This window comes from Lacerta agilis, chromosome 14 (genome assembly GCF_009819535.1).
Source record: "Lacerta agilis isolate rLacAgi1 chromosome 14, rLacAgi1.pri, whole genome shotgun sequence".
In the NCBI taxonomy this organism is placed as follows: Eukaryota; Metazoa; Chordata; class Lepidosauria; order Squamata; family Lacertidae; genus Lacerta; species Lacerta agilis.
The window spans coordinates 38,004,999-38,030,601 of NC_046325.1; the positions used below are offsets into that span (position 1 = coordinate 38,004,999).

Sequence of the window (25,603 nt, forward strand, 5' to 3'; positions counted from 1 at the left end):
TTTTCCCCACTCTCCTCCCCACCCCTTTTGTAATATCCCAGAGCATAGAAATGTATTTTTGTTGGTGAAAGGGAAAAAGTGGCACTGCCTAATATTGCTTTAAACATGAACGTTCTTAATTGGGCCACAAAATGGGGAAAGGAGCTTTGTATTCTAAGACACAAACCTGAATGCCTGAGAGGAGGAGGAGGAAGGGGCGCTGTACTGAGAAAGCAGAGGCAGCAGTCTGGGAGGAGACTCAGGCAACTGCCAGGGACACCAGCAGAACCTTTAAACACAACCAGTTTATCATGCAGGATCAGTCGGCTGCCTTCAAACACAGCCCTCACGTGTTAATTAAATGCTCACATGTTCACTATAGCTGGGGGTTTTTAAGCATACACATGCACCAAAGACATTTTGGTATGAAGTAACAGAGGAGCCAAACGCTGACCTAGATATTTGTTGTTGTTGTTGACTTGGCAAAGGGAGAAATGCAGAGCAAATATTGAAGTCGGCCTGGCAATAATGATCCTCCTGTTCTTCTGGAGGCTTTCTTTTCTGTGCCAGCTTTTAGGTAAGGGGAGGCAATTTCCCCAAACAATCTTCTTTTACCTTGCTTAACTGAAAAGGTTATGGGGATGCCCATACACTTACATAGCTTGATACCTCCTTGTTGAGAGCCAATGGGGTCACTGGCGTAATAGCCAGTCTTTGTGTGCAGGGGAAGTCACTAACTCACCAAGGGGTTTGAGACCCATTGGCTGCCCTCATCTATTTCATCCAGCCATTCGAAGCCATCCCTGGGGTGTGGCTGCTGTCACGGGCTCACAGGAGCCTCAGGTGAGAGCTGAGTGCAGGGCGGGAACCAAAGGTGCACAAACTAGTCGGGAAGGAGCATGACATGCCCCCCACCAGAGATTCTTCCCTTCCCCTAACACCCCATACACCCTGAGAGAGTAGTCATGCTATAATGAATACTGAAAATCATTTTGTTTCCTGGTAAATGGCAGATGACAAAATGATTTTGTTTTTCTTAATGGTTATTTTAATTTATGAATCGTAACACTTGCCTAGGCTGCTGTATCACTGACATAGTCTGAGCTCTGCACAAACTCTGAAGGAAGTCCCATAGGAAACAAAAAAAAATGTCTGCAGTGCATTTGTTTGAGGATTAAGATGCTGGTTTGCTTCTCCAGGACTCATTGCCTTACTTTTCTCTAATGTTCTTATGCCTGTCTAATGACCCCTTAATTAGTCCTGATCTTGTATGCTGTTGATTCCTTCTGTATATTGGAATGATGTGATATTGCTGACACACTCTCTGTCTTTTATGGAAGATAAAAATAAAGATTAATTAAGACTTTTTTTAAAAAAAGATACCAGTCTATTAGTGGGACTACGGTATGTGTTTACAGTGAGTGGGATGTAGCTAGCTTGGCATGCATTTGAATTGCGCCTTCTTCTGCTGTGAAATAGGATGGGGCTAAATTACCCTATGTCATCATCACCCTCTTTCCCCATGATGCTCACCTCCACTCCTTCCCACTCTCTCTTGGCTACTAGAAAGCTTTTGAGTCTGTTCCTCCCTGAATGTTGCCAGGCTGGTTTATGAAAAGTTGCCTACAGACTGACAGGAACCCCAAACCCTGACCTCGACATAGCTAGGCTCCCTTGTCCGTTTAAGGCAAGTTCTGTTGGTTATGCAAGTTGCAGTAGAAAGTGATATCCAAGGGGGTCGTTTTAGAGCAGGAATAGAACTAATTGCAGGGGGATGGGCTTGGTCAAGATGATGATGATGATGATGATGATGATGATGATGGAAGTTATTGTTCATTGATCGTTAGCATCCATCTATCTCGAGACAATGGAGTGCGCCTCTGGGGGTAAAGTCAGACCACTGCATTAGTAGCACCAAAGTTACGGTACCTCCCCAGAGCGCAAGCCTGGGCAGTGAGCATATGGAGGACCAGGGCTGCCCAGACAACAAGACCCTTCTCTCAGCCTTGCTGATGTGGTCCAAAGGAAAGGAAAGCAGTACGTTTAGCACCAGTTTGGCTGCTGGAGTTGCTGAATGGTGTCCAAGGCGCCACCCAACTGTCTTAGGGACTCCACTCCAGATTTGTGTAGGGTTTTTACTCCTTAGCCTTTTCTTCTCCTGAAGATATCCCACAAGGCAGCAGAGGTTTAGGATCAGAGTCTTTCTCTGATCAGCCCCTCACGTCCCTACAGCATGGGCAGAAGCTGCCTTCTTGACCATTGGACCCACTATTGGTCTTGTCCACTCAGTCCACCAGAGCCTGTCTTCATATGCAGGGGAAGTCCCTAACTCAACAGAGGGTTTGAGACCCATTGGCTACCCTCACCTGATTTAGCCAGCCAGTCGAAGCTGTACCTCGGGTGTGGCCAGTCGGTTGAGACCAATCAGTTGAGGCCTTTGGAATCAAACACTAGTCATGCTAGGCACTGCTGACAATTTTTTCTCCTTAGCATATCTTGCGCTTCTCTTTGTATACCTCATGAGGGCTAGAACTTTGCTTTCTGTTTAAATAAGCTTCTCTTGCCATGAGTCACGAGTAACTTCAGTTGAGACAACCAAAGATCATCCCAAGCTACAGACATATCTCAGGGCACCACTGTCTCATTGCCTACTGCTTCATGTTCATTTGATGCTGATCTTGCCAGTACAGTTTGGCATAACCTTGATTCTGGATGTGATAGCATAGCAGTGAACAAAACTTCCAGGCTGTCAACTTTGGTTTGGAGTCTTCGGATAAATTCTGTGTGGCAGATAGAAATTAAGTTCACGTGTGTGTGTGTGTGTGTGTGTGTGTGCGCGCGCGCGCGTGCCTAGAAAATCCTGCAAAATGCTAATCAGGTGGGTGTCCTTTGAGAGTCTATGTGTCGGAATATCAGGCTCTCATCAAGTACAGCCAATAACACCACCCTCGTTTAATTAGTCTGCTAGCAACACTGTTATTTGGAGGGAGAGAATTCATGTGGAAAAAGATGGAAGAAGACTTTAAGGGCTTGTGCTTCTTTTAAAGCAGTTGTAAAAATGTGTTCAATCTTCTGAAACGAGCATAGGAGCCAACAGCAAAATATACCCTTTGCTGCTGACTAAAGGTGAAACTTTCATGAGGTGTTTACCTCATAAGTACCAGTAGAAAAGGCTACAGAGAGAGGTGGAAAGGACCTTAAAGGTATTTTAGTCTAACCTGTACATGTGTTTATTTTTTATATTTCCAGTTTAAACTTATTTATACAGTCCAGTTTAAACTGACTTATTTGGGTTGTCTGTGAGGTGGTTGTGGACACATACCTGTTTCTTCTTGAGCTTGGCCTCAATGCTTATCAGTATACAATTTCAAAAGATTCATTTATTTGGGGGGAGTGGGGGAGAGAGAAAGAGAGAGAAAGATGCTAATTTTTCTCTTAGACTTTGGCCCTGTAAGTTTTCATTTTAGATTTGTGACATTGCAGTTCAGCAAACCTGCTGTATATAAGGAAATTAAAAGCACTCAAAGGAAGTACATTAAACAAATCCTTCAAGATGAATTCTAGTATTTTTAAGGGTATCATTAAAACTAGAGAGCAAAGACATTTAGAAAAATATTTCCTGTACTGCCAGCATTTGCAAAATCCATCTAGGAAAGGGCCAGGGGGATGCAGAATCAGCTAAAAAATACTGACAATAAAAAGACAGTATTAATTTAGTGAGGGGAAAGTCCAAATGGGTGTTTCTTTGGCAAGTCAACCCCTATGATGGTGCTGGATGCTACTACTCTTTGCAGGTGGGGGTAGGGGAGGATGTTTTCAGCTTGACAGTAATTACAGATCCAGTGCAGAAGGAAGATCTCTAAGCAAGAGCCCAGGTTTCCATGGCAACAGCATCAGCAGCTGAATGACTTTCTGTCACACCAAGTTGGTGATTTAATGAGTTCATTACTGAATTCCAGAGGAAAACATGAAAGTCTATGTGAACCACTGCTGCTTCAGCCCCAGAGACACTGCAGTGTGTGTGTATTTGTGTGTGTGTGTGTGTGCGCGCGTGTGCACAGAGGAATTGCATATGAATCACATTGTGTCTGAAAGAAGGATTATGGTGGAAGCAGAAGGATGGGCCAGCCATCTCCCTGGTCCTTCCTGCTTGGAATGTTAATACTATAAATGCGCTCTAGCTTATTCGATGAAATAAGCTGAAAGGAAGTAAGTTTCTCCAAGCAATATGGGGAGACTTTGGGTCTTGCTTTTGTTTTGGGTACCCAGTTTTGAAATTGAATTTTCCAGTGCTCTTGTTTTGTGCAGCTGCATTGAGTCATAATGTGTGGTGATGGGCCTCTTCAGGTTAAGAAAAGAGGAAATAATACCAATAAAGGTTGAAGCTACTCCCCCCCCCATGACACATCAGGGATATTTGTGGCAAGGGCCAGCAGTGAGTGTCAGTAACAAAAAATATACGTGGGAAGGCTTTGCTACAATAGTAATGATGGGTGGTTTTCCTCACAAAATCTCCCCTCTTTGTCAGAGCAGTCCTATTCATAGTCGACTCTCAATGATGAATCCATTAACCATTCTAGGCAAGTTGAGACATGTAGGCAGCCCATGAGTGAGAAGGGAGTGCCTCTTTTTTCTTTTGTTATTTTACTGGTTTATGGTTACCATTGTTATAAGAAGAAAAAAACTGCTCCTTTTCCCTTATGGGGTATCCAAGAGCCCATATAGAGTCCTTAAGTAGGTCCCCTATCAGAAGGAGAAAATAACATAGGCCAACCTGAGAATATTGAGAAGCAATATTCCCTGTAACCTCACTTCTCGCAATGAGGGAGCCGCCAGAAGGCCCTCGGCGCTGGATCTCATACTTTTGAGGAAATACACTGAGGATCTCTCTGTAAGGTTTTGCCTTCTCTGTGGAGTAGGCCTATGGGATTGTTATGGGGGTAAAAGTAAAGGTACCCCTGACCATTAGGTCCAGTCGCAGACGACTCAGGGGTTGCGGCGCTCATCTCGCTTTACTGGCCAAGGGAGCCAGCATACAGCTTCCGGGTCATGTGGACAGCATGACTAAGCCACTTCTGGCGAACCAGAGCAGCGCACAGAAACGCCATTTACCTTTCCGCCGGAGTGGTACCTATTTATCTACTTGCACTTTGATGTGCTTTTGAACAGCTAGGTGGGCAGGAGCAGGGACCGAGCAACAGTAGCTCACCCCGTCGTGGGGATTCGAACCACCGACCTTCTGATCGGCAAGCCCTAGGTTCTGTGGTTTAACCCACAGCGCCACCCGCATCCCTAGCGCCACCACTATATGAAGTGCTGTGTGGAACCACAGTTACAATTCCACATTCTGCTGATTGCAACTAAAGGCCTCTAGTGTGGGAATGATCTGGATATTAAAAGTGTCTGGCAATTTGTTTTTCCCCAGAAAGGTACAACTGGAATAACTTTATTACACCCTTGCAAGGAAATGCAAAAAAAGTCAGGTTTCCCACATAAGTGTTTACCAGTCTCTACGTCTAAACATCTTTATGTCAGGTTTTTTTGTAGCCTATAAGAAAGAGAATCAATTTCTGTAATGCTCACCTGGAGCTATTACTTAGCTCTTCACACTTCAGTAGCTATTTACAAAGCTACTTTATGCAAACCACAAAAGTTATTGGGGTGGGGGGGAATTGCAGGCAATGTTCCAACTCTGGAGTGACCATGGATGCAAACCAATTCCTACAACTAAAAAAATTATCCAAAGTTAAGGTCAGCCCACAACTTGGGTTGGGGGTATGAGGTACTGGGTGACTATGAAATCAAAGAATTGGAAATAATAAAAAACCATTTTTAAGGTCCTCTACTTAAATCATAGGCTACACAGGCTTCCATTATCCCAAAACTAGATTCGGTTTCTGAATATTTTGAGTCAAGCTCTATTCTGCAGGAAAACTGATATTACCTCCATGTTAATGACTAGAACAGCCCTTTGGCATATACTGTATATAAAAATGCAAGCTGGAACATACCAATAGGAATATTCACTAGTCTAGCCTAACTATGTTTAGGTTTCTTGAGGTCAGAGAGTTAACTGTTCTAAGGGAGAGATTGTTGTTGTTGTTCAGTCGTTCAGTCGTGTCCGACTCTTTGTGACCCCATGGACCAGAGCACGCCAGGCACGCCTATCCTTCACTGCCTCTTGCAGTTTGGCCAAACTCATGTTAGTAGCTTCGAGAACACTGTCCAACCATCTCAACCATCTCAAGGGAGAGATAACAATGCCAGATACACCATATGATATGTTGCAGAGACAGCTTCTGCAGTAAAGATGTTTTCATTTGCTTGCACTATTGCAAAGGCTCTGTGGGCGGAAATAGTTCTTTCATCCTACTTCTTGTTCAATCTTGTAGACAGAAGATGGTCATCCTGCAGCAAGGGAACTATGGTTAGTAGCCGTAGCAAAGATACATTCATTCGCTGTGTGGGTGCGTGCGTGCATGCATGCACACACTATTTTGCCTCCTCTGTTGTAAGCGTTTCCAGCTTTTCATGCAGCCTTTCCATTTTCCTTCATGCAAATGCTCATTGCTCCAAAAGTATTAGAGCGTTCCCTACTACGGAGAAATGTAAAGTACTACACTTGAGCATAAAAAATGAAAAGCACAAATACAGGATGGGTGACACCTGGCTTGAGTGCAGTACATGTGATGAAAAGGATCTAGGAGTCTTGGTAGACCATAAACTTGACATGAGTCAACAGTGTGATGCAGCAGCTAAAAAAGCCAATGCAATTCTGGACTGCATCAATAGGAGTATAGCATCTAGATCAAGGGAAGTAATAGTACCACTGTATTCCACTCTGGTCAGACCTCATCTGGAATACTGTTTCCCGTTCTGGGCACCACAGTTCAAGAAGGATACTGACAAGCTGGAACGTGTCCAGAGGAGGGCAACCAAAATGGTCAAAGGCCTTATGAGGAATGGCTTAGGGAGCTGGGTATGTTTAGCCTGGAGAAGAGAAGGTTAAGGGGTGATATGATAGCCATGCTCAAATATATAAAAGGATGTCATAATAGAGGAGGGAGAAAGGTTGTTTTCTGCTGCTCCAGAGAAGCGGACACGGAGCAATGGATTCAAACTGCAAGAAAGAAGATTCCACCTAAACATTAGAAAGAACTTCCTGATAGTAAGAGCTGTTCTACAGTGGAATTTGCTGCCAAGGAGTGTGGTGGAGTCTCCTTCTTTGGAGGTCTTTAAGCAGAGGCTTGACAGCCATCTGTCAGGAATGCTTTGATGGTGTTTCCTGCTTGGCAGGGGGCTGGACTGGATGGCCCTTGTGGTCCCTTCCATCTCTATGATTCTATAAAACTAACTTGATACCAAGGCTCACAAAGAGGGATATAGGCCTTCGTTAAAGAAGCTTGAACTGTTGCTAAGGGACACACAAGTTCTTAGCTGATGCCGGTCAGAATTCCTTGTGTACGGCTGGGCTGGGGCAAGAGGTGCAGGGAATTTTAGCTGTTTGACTTGAGGATTGCACTTTGCTAGGAGATTAAAGTTCACAGGTGATGGTCTCCTGTTCAGATAATTCTTTGAGGGTTTGGGGGGGTTGAACAGGTTTGCCGTGAGAGCTCCCGCTTTCATGTGTCGATTTAGATAGGTGTCTGTGAGCAACTGATGATCAAGCTGAGCCCCTGGCAGTTGGGCAAGTTATAAAAATGAGGAAACTCTGAAACAAAAGTTAATTTGATGTTGCAAGGAAGAGATGGCAACAAACCTGTCACAGGAAGTTACGCATTTCCTATTCTCATGCTTGCTTTCACTTTGCAAGTTACAGCTTGTGGCCTGCTGTTCAGATAAGACTCACATTGTAGGTTGCACATCAAACAAAACCTAGATAAGCGGTGATGCAATCTTTCTGACTTGCCTGTGCTAATGTCCTTGCTCCATAGAACAGCTAATTAAATAGCCTCCGTTTGAAGTACTGGAAATCACATGATCATAAACGCACACTGTGTTTGTGATTCCTATTCCTGCACTTTGCCTTTGCCCCAGTCCCCTTCAGTGAACCTTTGGGCCCACATTCGTTTTCTGTGGGATAAATACCCAATCCAAGAAAGCTGTCGTTTCTCCCAGAATTACACTGTACAAGTAGCTTCCCACCACCACCTCAAGGGACCTGCCCTTTGGCTTCCACTTAGGGTGTGTTTGGTCTGCTTCCTTGTTCATAATATCTGTATGCCACCCTATGATCATGTTGTCAAGGTGGCCTTGCAACATTGCTTCCACTTGTGAACAGAGGGCTTTGCACAGAAGACATCTGTGTCCTAGGATATATCCCATGTTCGCGTGATATCAAAAGGAGTGGTGACTTTCTGAAGCAGTCACAGTTCGCAATACAGTCATACCTTGGTTTTCAAACGCCTTGGGAGCCAAACGTTTTGGCTCCCGAACGATAAAAAACCAGAAGTGATTGTTCTGGTTTTCGAATGTTCTTTTGGAAGCCGAACATTCGGCAGCACTTCCGCAGCTTCTGATTGGCTGCAGGAGCTTCCTGCAACCAATTGGAAGCCGCACTTTGGTTCCCATACATTTTGGAAGTCAAATGGACTTACGGAACGGATTCCATTCGACTTCCAAGGTACGTCTGTATTGTAGCTAAAATGATATATCATTGGAAAGAATCAGTAGATCTCCCCCTGCCCATTCATAAAACCAAGTGCTTCGTGGTCAACTCACTGGGATTGATTGCTTTCCCAACCAAGTGTGTGCAGAAAGCCCAATAAACTGCCCTTTATCTCAGTGGTTGAGTGCATGCATTGCTTATCGGAGGTCCTTGGTGGGGTCCTTGGCAATGCTGAGAAAAACATGGTAGACCTTACAGAGCCGCTGTCGGTCAGAGAAGACTGAACTGAGAGCTAGATGGATCATAGGTTGAGAAAGTTTGTTTTTATCAAGTTATATGAAGTCTTTATTTCTTCATTGTGTTCTCTTTGACACGGGTGGCGCTGTGGTCTAAACCACTGAGCGTCTTGGGCTTGCCAATCAGAAGTTCGGCAGTTCGAATCCCCGCAATGGAGTGAGCTCCCTTTGCTCGGTCCCAGCTCCTGCCAACCTAGCAGTTTGAAAGCATGCCAGTGCAAGTAGATAAATAGGTACTGCTCCGACAGGAAGGTAAATGACATTTCCATGCACTCTGGTTTCTGTCACGGTGTCCCGTTGAGCCAGAAGCAGTTTCGTCATGCTGGCCACACAACCCAGAAAGCTGTTTGTGGACAAACGTCGGCTCCCTTTGCCTGAAAGCAAGATGAGCGCCGCAACCCCAGAGTCGCCTTTGACTGGACTTAACCGTCCAGGGGTCCTTTACATTTTACCTTTACCTCTCTTTGACTAAGGAGGAGGAACGCCATCTTGCCAGCCCCACAAGATACAAATGAATAACGTTCACCTCAAAGCAAACCTTGGAAAGGGGAAGAGAGCAATATTGCCTTTTGGAGTCCTCAGCTGTTGTGTGAGAATGGAACAACAGCAGGTGCCTTATCCCATGAAAGGCCAAGACATTTAAAACACATTAACACAATACAGCAACTGTCTCCCCCCCCCACCTGAAAATCTCTCCCAGCTGGGAAACTGTCCATTGGAGTGGACAGAGTGGTCTAGCTAAATTGGGAAGTAGCTCTTATCCCACTGGAATCTGTGGAATGGAACTCTCCAAATGGGCTTGGTTACATCTCTTGAGGAGATGAGTTGTGTAGGCAGGAGTTGTCTGCTCCTCCATTCATCCATAGCTCTCTGGTTTTCTTCCTTATATAGGGATGCCAAGATTCTCTGACTGGATTACAGCAGGGATCCATCTCTGTCCACTTCTCTGTCACTCTGCAATAGCTTCTGTCATTGATTCAGCTTATGCAGCTAAAACAGCCTTGCAAATAAGTCTACAAATATCGCTAGCCACACAAACGCACTCACCCAGCCTTCTCACTCCCATAGACCTGTTTGCTCATTTGTGGGTCTCAGGCTGCAATCTTACATGCACTCACTTGGGAGGACTTCAGAGTAGGCGTATGTAGCACCGCAATGTAATAACGAAAGGAAATATGCCTTTACCTGGTATTTGCATGGTAATTTTTCTTTTTAAATACTATTTTATGTTCCAAAATTTGTCCCCAAATTCTCCGGTGAAATATGTATAACGAGTATAAATGAGTGTCAGAAATAAAACTGGCTTGGAAAACTATTTTAAGTAGAAAGTAAGTAAATAATTGCAAAAGTATCAGTCAACATGGCATTAATACTGGAGGATGCAATGTTTAATTGATCCACTAAATTAATGTTTCTTTTTCAAAAAATCCATTATCTAAAAAATGCCCATTTGTAGTCGTTCAGTTGTATCCGACTCTTTGTGACCCCATGGTCCAGAGCACACCAGGCACACCTATCTTTCACTGCCTCCCACAGTTTGGCCAAACTCATGCTAGTCGCTTCAAGAACACTGTCCAACCATCTCATCCTCTGTCGTCCCCTTCTCCTTGTCCCCTCCATCTTTCCCAACATCAGGGTCTTTTCTAGGGAGTCTTCTCTTCTCATGAGGTGGCCAAAGTACTGGAGCCTCAACTTCAGGATCTGTCCTTCCAGTGAGCACTCAGGGCTGATTTCTTTAAGGATGGATAACTTTGATCTTTTTGCAGTCCATGGGACTCTCAAGAGTCTCCTCCAGTTTATCATTAAATCTATTAATATGAATGCAAGTACTTCTTAGAACTGCTTGTGGTAGCCACCAGTACTATTTTTCCAGGAAAAAAAGGTTACAGAACTCACCATGAACACCTCCCTTGTTCTCTTGGAATGCCAATGGCAGCCACCTGACAGGTGCCAGAACGGAGTTTTGGCTGGAAAAAAGCCCGGATAGAAAGTGAGAGACAACCTCATTCTCTAAGGAGAAGTTGTCTCTTCTAAGATTCTACTTACACATTATCTGATAATGAAGTATGTTTCTTGCTTTAGAACTATTGTTTTTAACACAAATGTAACTAAGTTTTCTTTAGCTGATGGACACATTTTATATAGGAATATAATATAACATTTTACAGATTAGCGAACTCAGACAGAGATTGGCTTTAACACATCATATGTCAGGTTTGGATAAGTTATGCCAGGGACCAGACTTGCCATTAACTATTGGCAGTTCTGTGCTGCTGTGTTAAATCAATGTGCAATGGAAGAACCTTTGAGGTATGAGTGGGAATCTTAAGTATTTAGGTAGTTGGGACATAATTGTACTGAAGCTTAGACACATAATTGTACTGAAGCTTTGACAGCTGAAAGAAATTTGGCACCCACCCTCTGGACACGGAATTGATAATGGCAATCATATGCCTTTTTAAAATAAATAAATTGGGGGAGATATTTTTTGTTTTGATGAGAAAGGCCAGTGTAGCCTTTCCATATGTCCACAGTCTTCTGGACACATCACATGTCATCCATGTAATGAGATTAGAGGTTAATTCGTCCTTTGTCTGCATGCAAGCATCTACCTCAAAAGGTGGAGAGTGGATCTTTTCCATCCTTGGGGATTACTCCCAAGCCCACAGCATGTTATCTTGTCACTGCAGCAGCCCTTCACAAAATAAATAGCAATTTACAGGGAGTCTCTTGAAATGCTGCGATAGCCTCAGAACAAAGAATTCATCTGTTACTCTCCTGACAGCATTTACTCTGCAATTGGCTTTCTCAACCTTTTGGCTTGAGTACCCTTTTTTTGGTGGTTTGGTTTTCTTTCAATTTTTCATAGACAGAAATATGAGAGATTGGATTCTGGCACATTCATTAGAAATCCATTGAAACGACGCAGGCGAGCAGGGGGAGAACCGTTCTTCAGTTCAATGGCTAAAGTAAAATCAATTAACGCTAAAAGCTTAATGCACTGGAAATTCTTGGAAATTCAGTGCCACCCTTTTAGCAGATAATTCAGAAGTTTTCCAGCATGCGGTTGACAAAATGCTATTGATGGATCCAGTTGCCCTTTGCAAAAACATTTGTTTGCACAGGAGACAGAGAGGGTGAGTGGATGGGAAATTCCACCTCTCCAGCTTGGCTCTCTCTTGGCCAGGTGCTTCAAGGTTTGCCTGGATTTTTAATGCATCCCTTCTCAGTGACAGGTAGGTAGCCATGCTGGTCTGCCATAGTCAAAACAGAATAAAATAAAAAATTCCTTCCAGTAGCACCTTAGAGACCAACTAAATTTGTTCTTGGTATGAGCTTTCGTGTGCATGCACATTTCTTCAGGTACACTGAAACGGAACTCACCAGACCCTTAAATATAGTGAGGGAGTGGGGAGGGGTATTACTCAGAAGGGTGGTGGTCACTGTGTTTCTGCTGATAATTGGCAGCTTTTTAACAACTACCAAATCACCTTGTTAAGAGAAGGGGCGAGGCAGGCAGTAAGCTCTTCGTTCATCAGAAATAGCATTTAGCATGAACTCCTCCTCACTCCTGCAGGGATAAGATAGGAAAGGGAGGGGCGCTCGCTCTTCTGGTGCTGAAACGGGAGCAACAAAATATGGCATGCCATATGTTAAATGCCCTTTGCTTCTTTAATTAACACAATGCTGGTGTTTCTCCTACTTTTTGAAATCTGTGGACCGGAGGATGAGTTTATTCTGGGCTTGCTACCCTTTTCCTTTGCAAGAGACCCAGCAGACCAGATCAGGCCTTTGTTTTCATTTCCACCTCCCATTTCCAACATGCACCACTTGATAAAGGAACAGCACTGGGAGTGGCATGGTTGCAGCTACAAAGGAATGGTGGGGGCACAAGGTGGTTCATTAGAGGATGAGGGCCGACCTCCAGAAAGTGGGCAGAGTGGCAGCCCCTAATGTACAGCAGCGTGGTGACATTCAGTGGCAAAATGTTTCACTCCATGTCCCAGTTGTCTGTTTTCCTTGATCATTGCTTCATGGCATCATTCTGCTCCCTTGCTGTCCCCTCTGCTAGTATCTACTATATTTGTGCTGAGTTATTCATCAGTGCTGATTGCAAGGAAGACTTTGCAGTAAACTCAAAGCCATCAGATTGCTGTGGTAGCCATCAGCTTCCCACCTACCGGTTCCTAATGAAAACCTGCCACTAGACTGAAAAGGTCATAAAGGAGCTTGTTCCTTCCTCGCTTAGCAATTATTGTTATGAAAGTCAGTCTCGTGGTTAAGAACTTGCCTCAGTATAAGGGGTGCCAAGATGTGACCTCATAACATACCGTATTCATGCCTGTTATGAGTTGCCTCTCAAACGTGATATAAACACAGAGTGCCTCTGAGCCATGTGCAGAGTGCTTTTACTTGGCCTTTGAGGAAAACCCTGGCACGCACCGGCATGTTTGGCATGCAAGCCTTGCTAAGAATGTGGCGCAGTTCTTAAAACCAGCTTATTCTTCCAGCACTTCTGTTTAAGAAATCAAGCCGCCTTTTCTGTTACCTCTCGTGAGTGTTCAGTAATAATTTGTATATCCATGAGAAACCCCTTGACAATTCAGGTTGAGATACACACACACACACACCTCGGTTGTCGAACGTAATCCATTCCGGAAGCCTGTTCGGCTTCTGAAACATTTGACAACCAAGGCACGGCTTCCGATTGGTTGCAAGAGCGTCCTGCACTCAAGCGGAACCCACATTGGACGTTTGGCTTCCAAAAAAACATTTGAAAACCAGAGCATTTACTTCTGGGTTTTTGGCATTTGGGAGCCAAAACATTCGAAAATGGAGCCGTTTGGGAGCCGAGGTTTGACTGTATAAGTTTTTCCCTCATCTTACCATCTTTTCTTGTTTTAGGCATAAAAGTGATTCTCCCCCCCTTTAAAGTTCTGCTTTAGGTGAGATTGCAGTTCAAGGCTACAAGATTTTCACACACATGCCTATTCATTTCTGTGAATGCAACCTTCTCTGGGTAAATTAGGAAGAGCAGGAGCAAAACTAGGTCACTGCTTTAAAGGAGATAGTGTCTGCTGGCAGAGTTGCCCTTTTCAGGCCTACGCAGATTGGCCGGGGAGTCCCACGATAGCAGCTGAAGCAGAAAGGGCAGGTGGTGGTTCTTCACAGATTGTAGCTTTGAATTCTCTATGAGCACCGATTAAAAAGCTGACATTCATTAAATTGCATTTGTTTTCGCCGCGCTTTGCTCTGGATTCCAAAATGCGTAGACTGACGAATTCCTCTGATCCAAGGTCTTTGATAAGGACGGGTAAAGAGTTTTTTGGCAGAATCTAGTATGGTTGGAGAACAGCATTCCTGTGCCTCGCTGCAGGGCTTCAGCCATGCTGCCTGTCTATAAGCCATATCGAGAGCAATCGGAGAGATCTGGTGGGGGCAGACAGCTCCCTACTCCCTTGTATGCCCCCCAAAAGCATATTTTAAATACTGATTACAGGTAGGTAGCCGTGTTGGTCTGCCATAGTCAAAACAAAATAAAAAATTAAAAAAATGCTTCCAGTAGCACTTTAGAGATCAACTAAGTTTGTTCTTGGTATGAGCTTTCGTGTGCATGCACACTTCTTCAGATACTTCTTAAATACTGATGACGCCTATCTCTGTGGAGATGAGGAGTGCACCTGTAGGAGAACTCAATTAAAGGGGTCATTTGATACAGGTAAAAGAGGAATCAAATCAAGAGGAATGTGCAACAAGCTGAGAGTTCTGATGAGACTCCAAAGCATGTCTGCCTATTTTTCTTGACTATAAGGTCCCGGTCAGTTTGAAGAATCTGGCCCATGTAATACATACCAGAAATAGGTAAAAAAAATCTATGTAAGTGTGCTACCCTACACACCAACATTCATCTACTCCCTCTAGATATATCAGTAGAGTCCAAACACAGTTTGCTACCAGGACATAACCGGTCCATTCACATATTTCTAGGTAGCACAAGCAAGTGAGCCGATCGACACGGTGTCACGGATAACACACCACTTCCTTCCAGGTCACAGTAGCCAACTTACCTCAGGATTTATAATCTCTCTCTCTCTCTCTTTCTCTTTCTCTTTCGTCTTCCCCAGCAGTATGAAGGTCACTTAAAAAGTAATAATGGGAGCACTCCTCACGATGTAGTGGGTGCTCTCTCCACACACCCCAGCCTGCAATGACATGTTTCTGCTTCTTTGCTAATTTTGCATGAAAGTGGGAGAGGATTTGAGGACAGTGTGCCTGGAAATGTCCCATCTGCTCAGTTTGGTACTGGCCTGGCAAGCACTGTGACTAATCTGGCAGAACTGGAGAGGAGTGGAAGACAAGTTGTAAAACAGTCTCTGGAGGACCATCTCAGATAACAGAAGGACCCTAGCTCATTGGAGGAGCACAAGGTCCCAGGTTAATCACAAAGATCTTCAGGTAGGCCCTGCCTGGAGCCCTGGAGGGTCAGTGCAGACAGTACTAGGTTGGATGGACCAGTAGTCTGAATTCGTATAAGGTAGCTTCCTATCTTCCTATCTTCTTAAGAGGCACTGGAGAGCATCAGATAGGAGCAAAGTTAGGACTCTGCCTACTCCACACTTTAAAAAAAATGTCCCACGCCAAGCAAAGTTAAATTCTGTCCCGTAGAAATTACATAAGTTGGTAAAATTTGCATGATTCGCCTTATTTTATGTATCGTACATTCCATGAGGACTAGAAACTTCCTTTTTTAAGTGCAAGCTGAGATTCTCAGGAGGGTGACTTCTGTGCCTGCTGCCACATTCTGCCGAATTGCAGCATAAGCCAGCCCTTGAGTGGCCTGTAACAAACTCCTGGTAAACAATGCTTTCAGTTCTTCTCGTAGCTTTAAGAGGTTAAAAGCGGGCCATCTCAGTGAGTTGTGAAACTTCCTTCTTGGAAGATAAATTTTGTGGTTTTCCTTTACAGCCTCTTGAGATCTGTTGGTTGATGCCAGTCACCTAGAGTGTGAGCTGTCGCTTTGTTTTAACGTTGTCTACCTTGCCTTGCATTCTCCCTCCAGGCACCATGAAGAGGTCAAATATAGATTTCCCTCCCCGTGTTATTTACCCCTTCAGCACCCTGTGTCATTCTGGAAGAATATCTCTTCATAAGCGCTGCCTCCTTGGCTTCAGATTTCCTATCTTCAATGAGTCGCCTTTGGAGACTGCAGTCACTTCCTTGCACGTATTTGTGAAAGCAGGTGGCTTCCTTTATGTCCTAGCAGCTCCACCCCTAAGGCTGACTCCTGTCATACCTCTAAGATATGTAAAATCCAGGGTGTTAGCAAGCTACAAAGATAATGATTTTAATTGAAGTTTAATGTCATGCGTTGTTTTAATTCATTACGCTGATTTTGTATGAGCCCCATCCTGGAACAGCATGGTAAATATTTCTAATAAAATAGTTGGAAAGGCCAAAACAAATCGCTTCACATTTCCTGAACAAATCAGCTCCTGAACGTCACAAACCCAGAAGTAAGTGTTCTGGTTTGCAAACGTTTTTTGGAAGCCAAACCACCGTTTCGGCTGTCGGCATTGTTTCTTGGGCCAATCAGAAGCCACGCCTTGGTTTGTAAACGTTTTGGAAGTTGAACAGACTTCCAGAATGGGTTGAGTTCGGGAACCAAGGTGCCACTGTATACGGCTTATAAGAGCACACTGAAATTGCTGAACTCTTACAACAGTCCTGTATGCTAGTCTATGCATTTATTCCCTCCCTCCCACCCCCAAAAAAGAAAAAAAAACCGTTCCAAGGTCACATAGCATAGGCATGTTCATAGCATAGGCAAGATTTCAGCTGGGAACTTTGCAACTTGATTGTTCAGTCTCATAGCGACTGCAACCCACAGACTGGGTTGAGCAACATTTGCCTGGGAATTTGAATACCTTTTCTAGCCATGACCTAGATCAGGCATCATTAACTGGTAGGCCACAGGAAGAAGCTGAGCTCTGCAGTGAGTTACTGGCAGTAACCAGACTAAAGGCTTGGGAGAGGATCTTAGGGCAGAAATGCCTACTCTTCCTCCTTCACCATTGTATCCTCACTACAAGACTGCGTAAGAGAAGACATGCTCAGAGCAATGAGGAGGCATTTCTGTTGAGAGAGGAAAGACGAGTCCTTTCCATTCTTGCACTGATTTCCCTGTACTTGGGGCCCAGCAATGTAGATTTGGGGGTGGGGAGGCAGCTCCCAAACAGTCTGGTCAGGAGTTGCCCTGTTCCCAGTCTTAAAAGCTGGCATCCACTGGCCTAGGAAAGAGAAATAGAAATCATTTTGAATATTTAAAATGGTCTTGCAACAAAAAAGAGAGGAGCCCTTGTTTATATTATTTGCTTAAGGCAGCCTTCCCCAACCTGGTGCCATCCAAATGTTTGGGATTTCAGCTTTCCTAAACCCTGACAGTGCGCCATGCTCGCTGGGGCAGATGGAAGATGTAGTTCAAAACACCTGGAGGGGTACCAGATTGGAGCTGACTATTGGCTATTGTTCATCTTGTTCACTGAGATTAGAGCAAGAAGCTGTTGGTTGATGTGGTGCTGATTTTGCTGGAATAGCATAAGCGAAGATTCAAACCTACCCGGACCCTGAGATCATCATCTGAGGCCCTCCTTCGTGTGCCTCCTCCTTGAGAGGTCCGGAGGGTGGCAACACGAGAACGGGGCCTTGTCTGCAGTGGCTCCCCGTCTGTGGAATGCTCTCCCCAGGGAAGTTCACCTGGTGCCTTCATTATACACCTTTGGGCGCCAGGCAAAAATGTTCCTTTTTAATCAGGCCTTTGGTTGACCTGATTGACACCCTATACCCTTTTAAAATGTGGCTCTTTTTTGGAGGGGGTGTTATTGTTCTTATTTTGATTTTATATATTGTGATCTTTTCTGTGAAGCTCCCTGAGATCTCCAGGTATAGAGCAGTATATAAATTCATTAAAGAAAATAAATAAATAAACAGTGATAACATAACAGACAAGTATCAAATAAAAACCACACGATGATGAAATCGGTAACATCAGTGATAGCCCAAATAGCCACAATCCAGGACAGCTTTCATGTTCCAAATGCCTGGGCAAACAGGAAAGTCTTCAGCTTACACATTAAAAATATCAGAAGTGGGGGCAGATTTGATTTCCCCCAGGAGGTGGTTCTATAACCAGGGTGCCTCCACCAAGAAAAGGTCGTGTCTCATGCACCCTTCCAGCTTCTGCTATTGATGGGGAGAACAATCAGGGCCTCTCCTGCTGATCATAATTCCTGGGCCAGTTGGCAGTCGGAAAGATATTTGGATCCCAAATAATTCAGATATTTATAGGCTAATAGCAAAGCACTGCCACATCACAATGAGTTAGGCATTGCGCCACATGTTTCTACTACATCCTGGACGTACCTGGAGGTGTGCAGGGAAACAGCTGGCTTAAGGGTTGCTAGCTCAGGCATCGTAGTTGAACTTCTGGAGAGGTGGAATGTGTCTGCAGTCCTGATCAACAAAGAGAGGTGCACAAGCATTCTACACCTTCCAATGCTTACCTACTAAAACTTCAGCTTTGGGACTGCCATAGTGGCCTCTTTTTTAGGATGGGCCTAGAGCCACTTTGCTGATGATGCTCTTAACTAACAGCTAGTAGTAATCATCATCAGATTTTATTGGTCAGCTAAATACAGGTTATAGCCAAGAACAAACAAACAAACAAAAACGGACATGAAAACTAATTCAGGATGGTGACCAATAGCCATTATTTGATGTATTCCTTTTTGGTTGGTTGGTTTTTGCTCTGTTTATCCAATATTATTTGGAGCGGGCGACTGAACTTTCCTCTAACCATTCGGTAAAAGGTTAAAGGTTCCATATCTTCCCATTGCCACTGAAAGCGCTGATGAGTGTGTGTCTTTTGAATGGCTCTTAAGAGATGCCTGGATGTTGGCAAGTTGCTCATGGAGAGAAGTCCCAAAGATGTGAAGTGGATGTTGGAGATATGAACCCTGAAGACACTTTGTGACCTGTCCTCCTTGAATGGGCTTACTATTCGGATGGGTTGTATGCAAAATGGGCATGCCTGTCATAGGCTTTGGGCTGATGGAGGGAAAAACCAGTACCAGCTATGCGCTTAAGTGAACAAAACTGCTCGGTTTGGTGGTTCTGTGTTCAGGTTCCAGATCTTGCAGTGCTTCCAGAGGGAAGCTTTCTGCGAGTGTGCTGGGTCAGGGGCGTTCAGTCTGCCCTATGCCCTCAATCCACCCAGAGTTCACCTCGTGCCGATAGCTGCATCTCCCAACAGCTGCAAGGTTTTTGTGAGCAGCAGAGCAAAACGGAGCACAAAACCAGCAACTTGTATCCCCACGCTCCCCTGCTAGAAGGTACTGCTTTGTTCTGGGTGGTGGGGGGTGGGTTTCCTGTCCCACGTCCTGTTTAGCGAGCGTTAGATGTTGCAGGAAGAAGTCACCTGCAAGTGCGTGTGCATTTCCCAAATAAATGCTGTTGTGCTGCAGAGCTGTGCGGACGAACGAGGATTGCAAAACGCTTCTCACGTTGGCGTTCCCTAATACTAATAAGCGATCGGTTTTAAATTTGGGTCGTGAGCAGGCATCCCTAGAAGAGGCAGCAGCCTCTAGCCCCACCCCCGCCCGCCCCCCAGCCAAATAAGAGCATGCATGACAGTCACATCATCTGGTTGGCTGGCAGTGATGCACTATCAGATTGAACGGCTAATATCCAGGTTACTATGGTGACCAGGACCAAGAGAGTTGTAGTGTCTGAAAGCAGTGTTTTCTCCCTTCAGAAACCCTCCACCCCTCTGCTTTTTCTCCCTCACAGACTGTTTCTCTTCTCTTGTTTCTTCTGTGGAACAGTGTGAGTAATATTCTAGCAGAAGTGATCTCTGGCTTGTCACGTTTCTTCCATTTTAAACCTTCTCTCCATGACGTTGAAGCATGCTGGGTGCAAAATGGAATGCGAGCAGCACCATTTGCCCACATGCAAGTAACTCTGAAATCCTTAAGGTAGAGCAGGGGTCAGCAGCCTTTTTCAGCCATGGGCCAGTCCACCGTCCTTCAGACCATGTGGTGGGCCAGACTATATTTTGGGGGGGAAATGAACAAATTCCTATGCCCCGCAAATAACCCAGAGATGCATTTTAAATAAAAGGATACATTCTACTCATGTAAAAACACACTGATTCTTGGACCGTCCGTGGGCCGGATTTAGAAGGCAGTTGGGCCAGATTTGACCCCTGGGCCTCAGTTTGCCTACCCCTGAGCTATAGCTTTCCAAGACCCGCTGGTGGATTTAATGAGTAAGCCTAGCAGTATAGCTCCCTAGGTCTGTTCACCTTTGAGGTAAAGAGGACTCTGAGATAATCTAAGGTCAGATCATCTCTGCCGGAACCTGCCTCTCAGGTGTTTGGGCACCTTTTTCAGTCCAGCTGTCAGCCACATTCATCTCTCCAAAAACAATTTAGGCAAGAAAGCCATGTATTGCAGCTTTCTAACTCATTTTGTCTTCTGGCCACCTTATTATTATTATTATTGTTGTTGTTGTTGTTGTTGTTATTTTCTGTCTTTCAGGGAGCTGAAGGATAGTGTTGTTGTTTTTTAATTTTTTTAAAAAAAACCCACCAAGGGTGACACCAATTCACAAAATAACATAGCTTTCAATTACCTGCTGTTGTATAAATCATAAGGCAATTTGCTAGGGAGGGAGTTTCACCCTTTGAAAGAAATGTTAAGTAGAGTTGCACAATAGGTTTTGTGAAATGTTTTTACATTGAAGGGTGGGGGCATGCTCCACTGGAAATAAGTTCCTCTGTGTTCAGCTCTCATGAACGCCAGGGGAGGTGTCCACAGGAGATGGGCTCAGCAAGTTGCGCTTGTTGCAATAGCACCTATTGTCAATATGACACCTGAAATATGCGCAGCTGTCTGGTAAAGTTGACTAAGTCTTGGGCTTGAAACTGAGAGAATTAGGTTGACCAGTGGCAGGCAAGTGCTGGCTTGGGGAACAACACCAGAACAGATAGGTACATTCCCTTTCTTCTCTGGTGCCCTGCTAATGGTGAGCAGCAACGAAGGTCAGGTGCATTGTGCAACGTGTACACCTAAAGATGTCCGCCAAAAAATGCAGAGCACATACTGGTAATCACCTAAGAAAAATGTCAGTAGCATAATAGTATGACTGTGATCTTAAACAACCCATAGAGAATCCTTTTTCATTTCATAAATTTGTTTTATTTGGTTTTCAAATCAGAGTTTTACAATCACATATCCAATATATGACATAAAAACAAGATTCCAAGGAAGGACTTCCCTCCTCCCCTTTGTGGGTCCTATTATTAATCATTTCCTCCTGCATCTTTTATGATAATCCAAATCTTTCACCTCTCCATTATGTCCAAAATTCACCATTAAACTACAAGTGCTATTCCAGTCCTGTTTACAGTGGTTTTTAAGATAAATTATAAATTTTTCCTATTCCTTATTCAAATTTTGGTCTTCCTGATTTCTGATTTTACTGGTCATTTTTGCCATTTCGGCATAATCCATCAACTTGATCTGCCATTCTTCTCTGGGAGGGACTTTATCTTCTTTCCATCTCTGGGCTAGTAGCATCTGCGCATCCAGGGTCGCGTACATGAATAGCCCTTTCTGCTCCCTTGGTATTTTGGATGTCCTGGATTTGTCCCCCATTATTTGTGAGCCAATCCTCTGAATCTGGACCTGCCTTTTCTGTTTGGGACTGTCCCTGAAGCACCGAGCTCATAGTTATGGTTTGGAGTCTGAAGCAGTGTTTCACAAGCCGGCTTTCAAAAGCCCTCTGTTGTTAGGGACATTGCTGCTACAGTCACTGCCTTCCCAGGCATGCTCTCTACGTGTGGACTGTGACCCCAGATACATACATGGCCCCAGTTGGCATTAAAATGTGTGGTGGGAGAGACCTGTGGCACAAACTAGAAAAGTAAACACTGCTTGTTTTTCATGGTTAGACCCTCGCTGTTAGTTTTTATTAAAAGGAGGAAAGAAAAACAGCTTCTGTTGCACACATTGGATGAATCATTTCTGCAGCCTTTCAAGAGCAGAGGTTACTGAACTGGTCTGTGGGCATGAGGCTGTCTGCAAATGACTTCCTGTGAAACTGGCTCTGTGCTATTTCTGCTTCTTGCTCCGATAGGCAAGTGTACAGTTTTGTACTGGCAGCCAAAATTCTGAATGTGTATATGTTCGCTTATTTTGCATATTTCTGCTTTTGCTGTTTTATTTTAAGTGCCTATCCTCGAGATGGGGAAATTCACGCGCAGCAGTGAAACTGTTGCTGCCCCTGTATTTGGACAGCTTCTTACCACCTCTGGCTCTGATGCTTTGAAAAAGTATTGCCGACCTGCTTTCACATCTAACTTTGCAGGCATGAGGACTATAAATTGAGTGGTGGGGTGTTAATGAGAACAGAGGTGCTCAGGATGTTGAATTCTGCAGCCAACCCAATTTCATGTCATCTCCCCTCTCCTGCCCCCAGCCTTGACAGAATTGTGGAATTTTCACGTGTCAGAGTACAAACAAAGAACATTGTGAACTGCCCCTGGGAAAGTGTTGTGTTTTAAGGTGATATGGAAAGTGCTTTCCTATGCTAGTTGAGCTGCATGAAACTGATGCTTGCCATAACAGTATCCAAAAGTGATGGAAACCACCTTTTGATAGACTCACACTGATTACCGGTAAACCATAGTGAACGGGTGCAGTTCTCCTCACCGAGCCTCTTGGGCTTGCCCATCAGAAGGTCGGCGGTTCCAATCCGCGTGACGGGGTGAGTTCCTGTTGCTCTGTCCCAGCTCCTGCCAACCTAGCAGGTCAAAAGCACGCCAGTGCAAGTAGATAAATAGGTACCGCTGCGGCGGGAAGGTAAACGGTGTTTCTGTGCGCTCTGGCTTCCGTCACAGTATCCTGTTGTGCCAGTAGCAGTTTAGTCATGCTGGCCACATGACCCGGAAAGCTGTCTGTGGACAAACGCCGGCTCCCTCGGCCTGAAAGCGAGATGAGCGCCACATCCCATAGTCGCCTTTGACTGGACTTAACCGTCCAGGGCTCCTTTAGCTTTACCTATACTGCACCATACCACAAATCTCAAGAGTCAATTAGTCAAATGTGATCAGGCAATGGGAGAGGAGAGCTAACTAGGAGTGAGAGGGAACGATGTTGATTATGGAACCTCTGGTGATATAACAAGAAGCAGAATTTGTTGCCGGTGCCCTTTTTAAAAGCATATCCAACAGCTGCATTCTTGCTCAACCAAATGAAGGGGAGGCATTGAGAGTATAAAGTAGGCTTCCCAAACTCGGCCCTCCAGATAGATGTTTTGAGACTACAATTCCCATCATCCCTGACCACTGGTCCTGCTAGCTGGGGATTGTGGGAGTTGTAGGCCAAAAACATCTGGAGGACGTAGTTTGAGGAAGCCTGGAATAGAGTATTGTTCTCTCTTACCGACACACACACACACCGGTGATTCACATTGTAAATGCATCCACAAGCACCTGTGATCTGCTGTGGCTTTACCATGTGTTCATCTGGGTCTGCTAAGGCACTGCAAAAATAGCAAATTAATCAGGGATTTTCAATGCAACTCACTGTGGCGTTAAGTCAAGAAGTATTAAATACCTGGAAGACTTGGCCTCCTGTCCCGATGGCACCCTGACGTGACAGCGATCAGTGTTGTGCATCGACTTTCTTGTTTGCTAGTCTTGTCCTTTTTCATTTCTTTTCTTTAAAGAAAAAGCAGGCTAATATTAGCGGCACAGCCCTGAGCACGTTTATTCAGCAGGCAGTCACATACGGGGCTTACTCCTGTGGAAGGTGCATAGGAGTGTAATCTAAGCACACCTTGGTCCTTTCCCTAAAAAGTGGGGGGGGGCAATTAAGTTTCTGATGGAAAGCGTTGGCAGAAAACAATGAATTGGTGTGATAGTTTAGGTTTCCTAAAGAAAAAGAAATTTGGTAGTGTTTTGGGGATTCTGTTCACATTTTTCAGTAAGTGATACAGGACCTTTTAAAAAACAAACATTTGGGCATGTTCATCTTGCCAGCTGCACTTTCAGCTCCTGCATTTAAAATTATCATTAGCTGTCTTTCCTGTAAGGGAAATAAAACTGCATTATGACACTCATGAAGCGGGGAAGATTCTTAAAACCCAACATGCAAATTACACAAATTGCTGAATGTCTTGCACCCCCGCAATGGAAATTAGATTTTTTTTTTAAGCTGAATAACAGCTTAAAATTAAATATGCTGTTTCTGGAAATTCTTTCCCCTCGACAGCATTGTCAGAAAGACTGTGAACTCTCTTTATTTAAGCCTGACACTGAAACCAAGGGTCATGTTTTTGGTTTTGGTTTTTAACAGGGCTGTTTTATGGGATCTGATTTTTCACTTTGGGATGGAATTTCTTCTGTGGGGCTTCTAAGTTGGAGTGTTAGGAGAGAGCATGCCAGTGAAGGAAGGGCACAAGTCTCACCCACATGAACATGAGCAAAGGAGTTGGCCCTCTTCTTACCTCCATCAGGAACGATTTTTTAAAAATGCAGCAAAGTAGTCTCTGGAACTCATTCCGCTGGAACAGCTGTATTAGAAAGCTGTTTGCAAAAAAAAATGATTGCAGTCTTCGTGTTGCTCTTGGGTATAAAGCTTTGATGTGCTTCATTCCTTGAAATTAAAAACCATTTAAAAAAAAAAAAGCTCAAAATATGGAAATAGTGCAAATATCAAAAATGGGTTTGTGATGGAGGGAACTCCATCACTAGCACAGAGGGGACTCTCTATACCTAAGCCTGGATGTGTAGCTCTATCTACGCACCTTCCCTGGCCCCATCCCAAAGAATGCACAAGTTGCCCTCCCTTATGGCCTTTCCAGAACCGTGGCAGAAGGAGCCAGTGGTTCTTTTTCTTCATTTGCATGATCCGTTCTAATCTTGGCCGTTAATCACGGCCTCCCGAGCCGTTACGAGGTGGTGGAGCTGATCCTAGAAGTTCAAGGTGGCCTTTCTTCTCCCCTTCACACACTTTAAAGTCTCTTTCTTTAATGTGTCCCCCCCCCTCTCTCTCTCGCCCTACAGTGAGAAACGCCGCCTGCAAGTCAGCGTCGCCAATCCGGTCCAGTGCAGCATGCATGGTCGGAAATGCACCGTCTCCGTGGAAACCAGAATAAACCAATCAGAGCCAAACTTCACCAAGGATCGGTCAGGCTTCGTCCTGTGTGTGCCTGGAAATTAGCATTGCTTCTGCTAGGGGAGGGTTGATGCGGGGGGGGGGGGGGAGAGAAAGAGATTCCCCCTCTAAGCAGCCTTCCTTTCCTCTTGTGCCTTGAATCTTGCATGGGGGGGGGGGTTGTAAAGATGTTTGTCTGTGACACACATCTAGACATCTCTAAAGCTACACTGAGCAGGAGCTTAAAATAGCCCCTCCATTGTGCTGGCTATAAATTTAGAACTGGCTCCCATGCCGTGTTTTAGCAAAGTGCCTTTTATGAATGGATACACTGAATGGATACACACACACACACACACACACACACACACACACACCTCTGCTCTCCTCCTATTCCTCCTCCCCTCCTCATACCTAATTAATGTGTAATTAATCCTTGGGACTCCAAAGCCTTGTATGGGAGGGAATAGAAGAGGGGGGGCGGAAACCCCTTTGTGTTTCAC

The 25,603-nt window shown here is 44.6% G+C and overlaps 1 protein-coding gene across 1 annotated transcript in view; it reads left to right on the plus strand.

Moving 5' to 3' along the window:
• The window catches only part of MYO1D (myosin ID), a 157,577-nt gene extending 132,370 nt beyond the window's left edge, over positions 1 to 25,207 (plus strand). Inside the window, 1 exon segment of the mRNA XM_033170700.1 lies at positions 25,010 to 25,207. Coding sequence (XP_033026591.1) covers positions 25,010 to 25,166 — 157 coding nt within the window. The 3' untranslated portion in view covers positions 25,167 to 25,207.
• Positions 25,208 to 25,603: the final 396 nt, after the last annotated feature.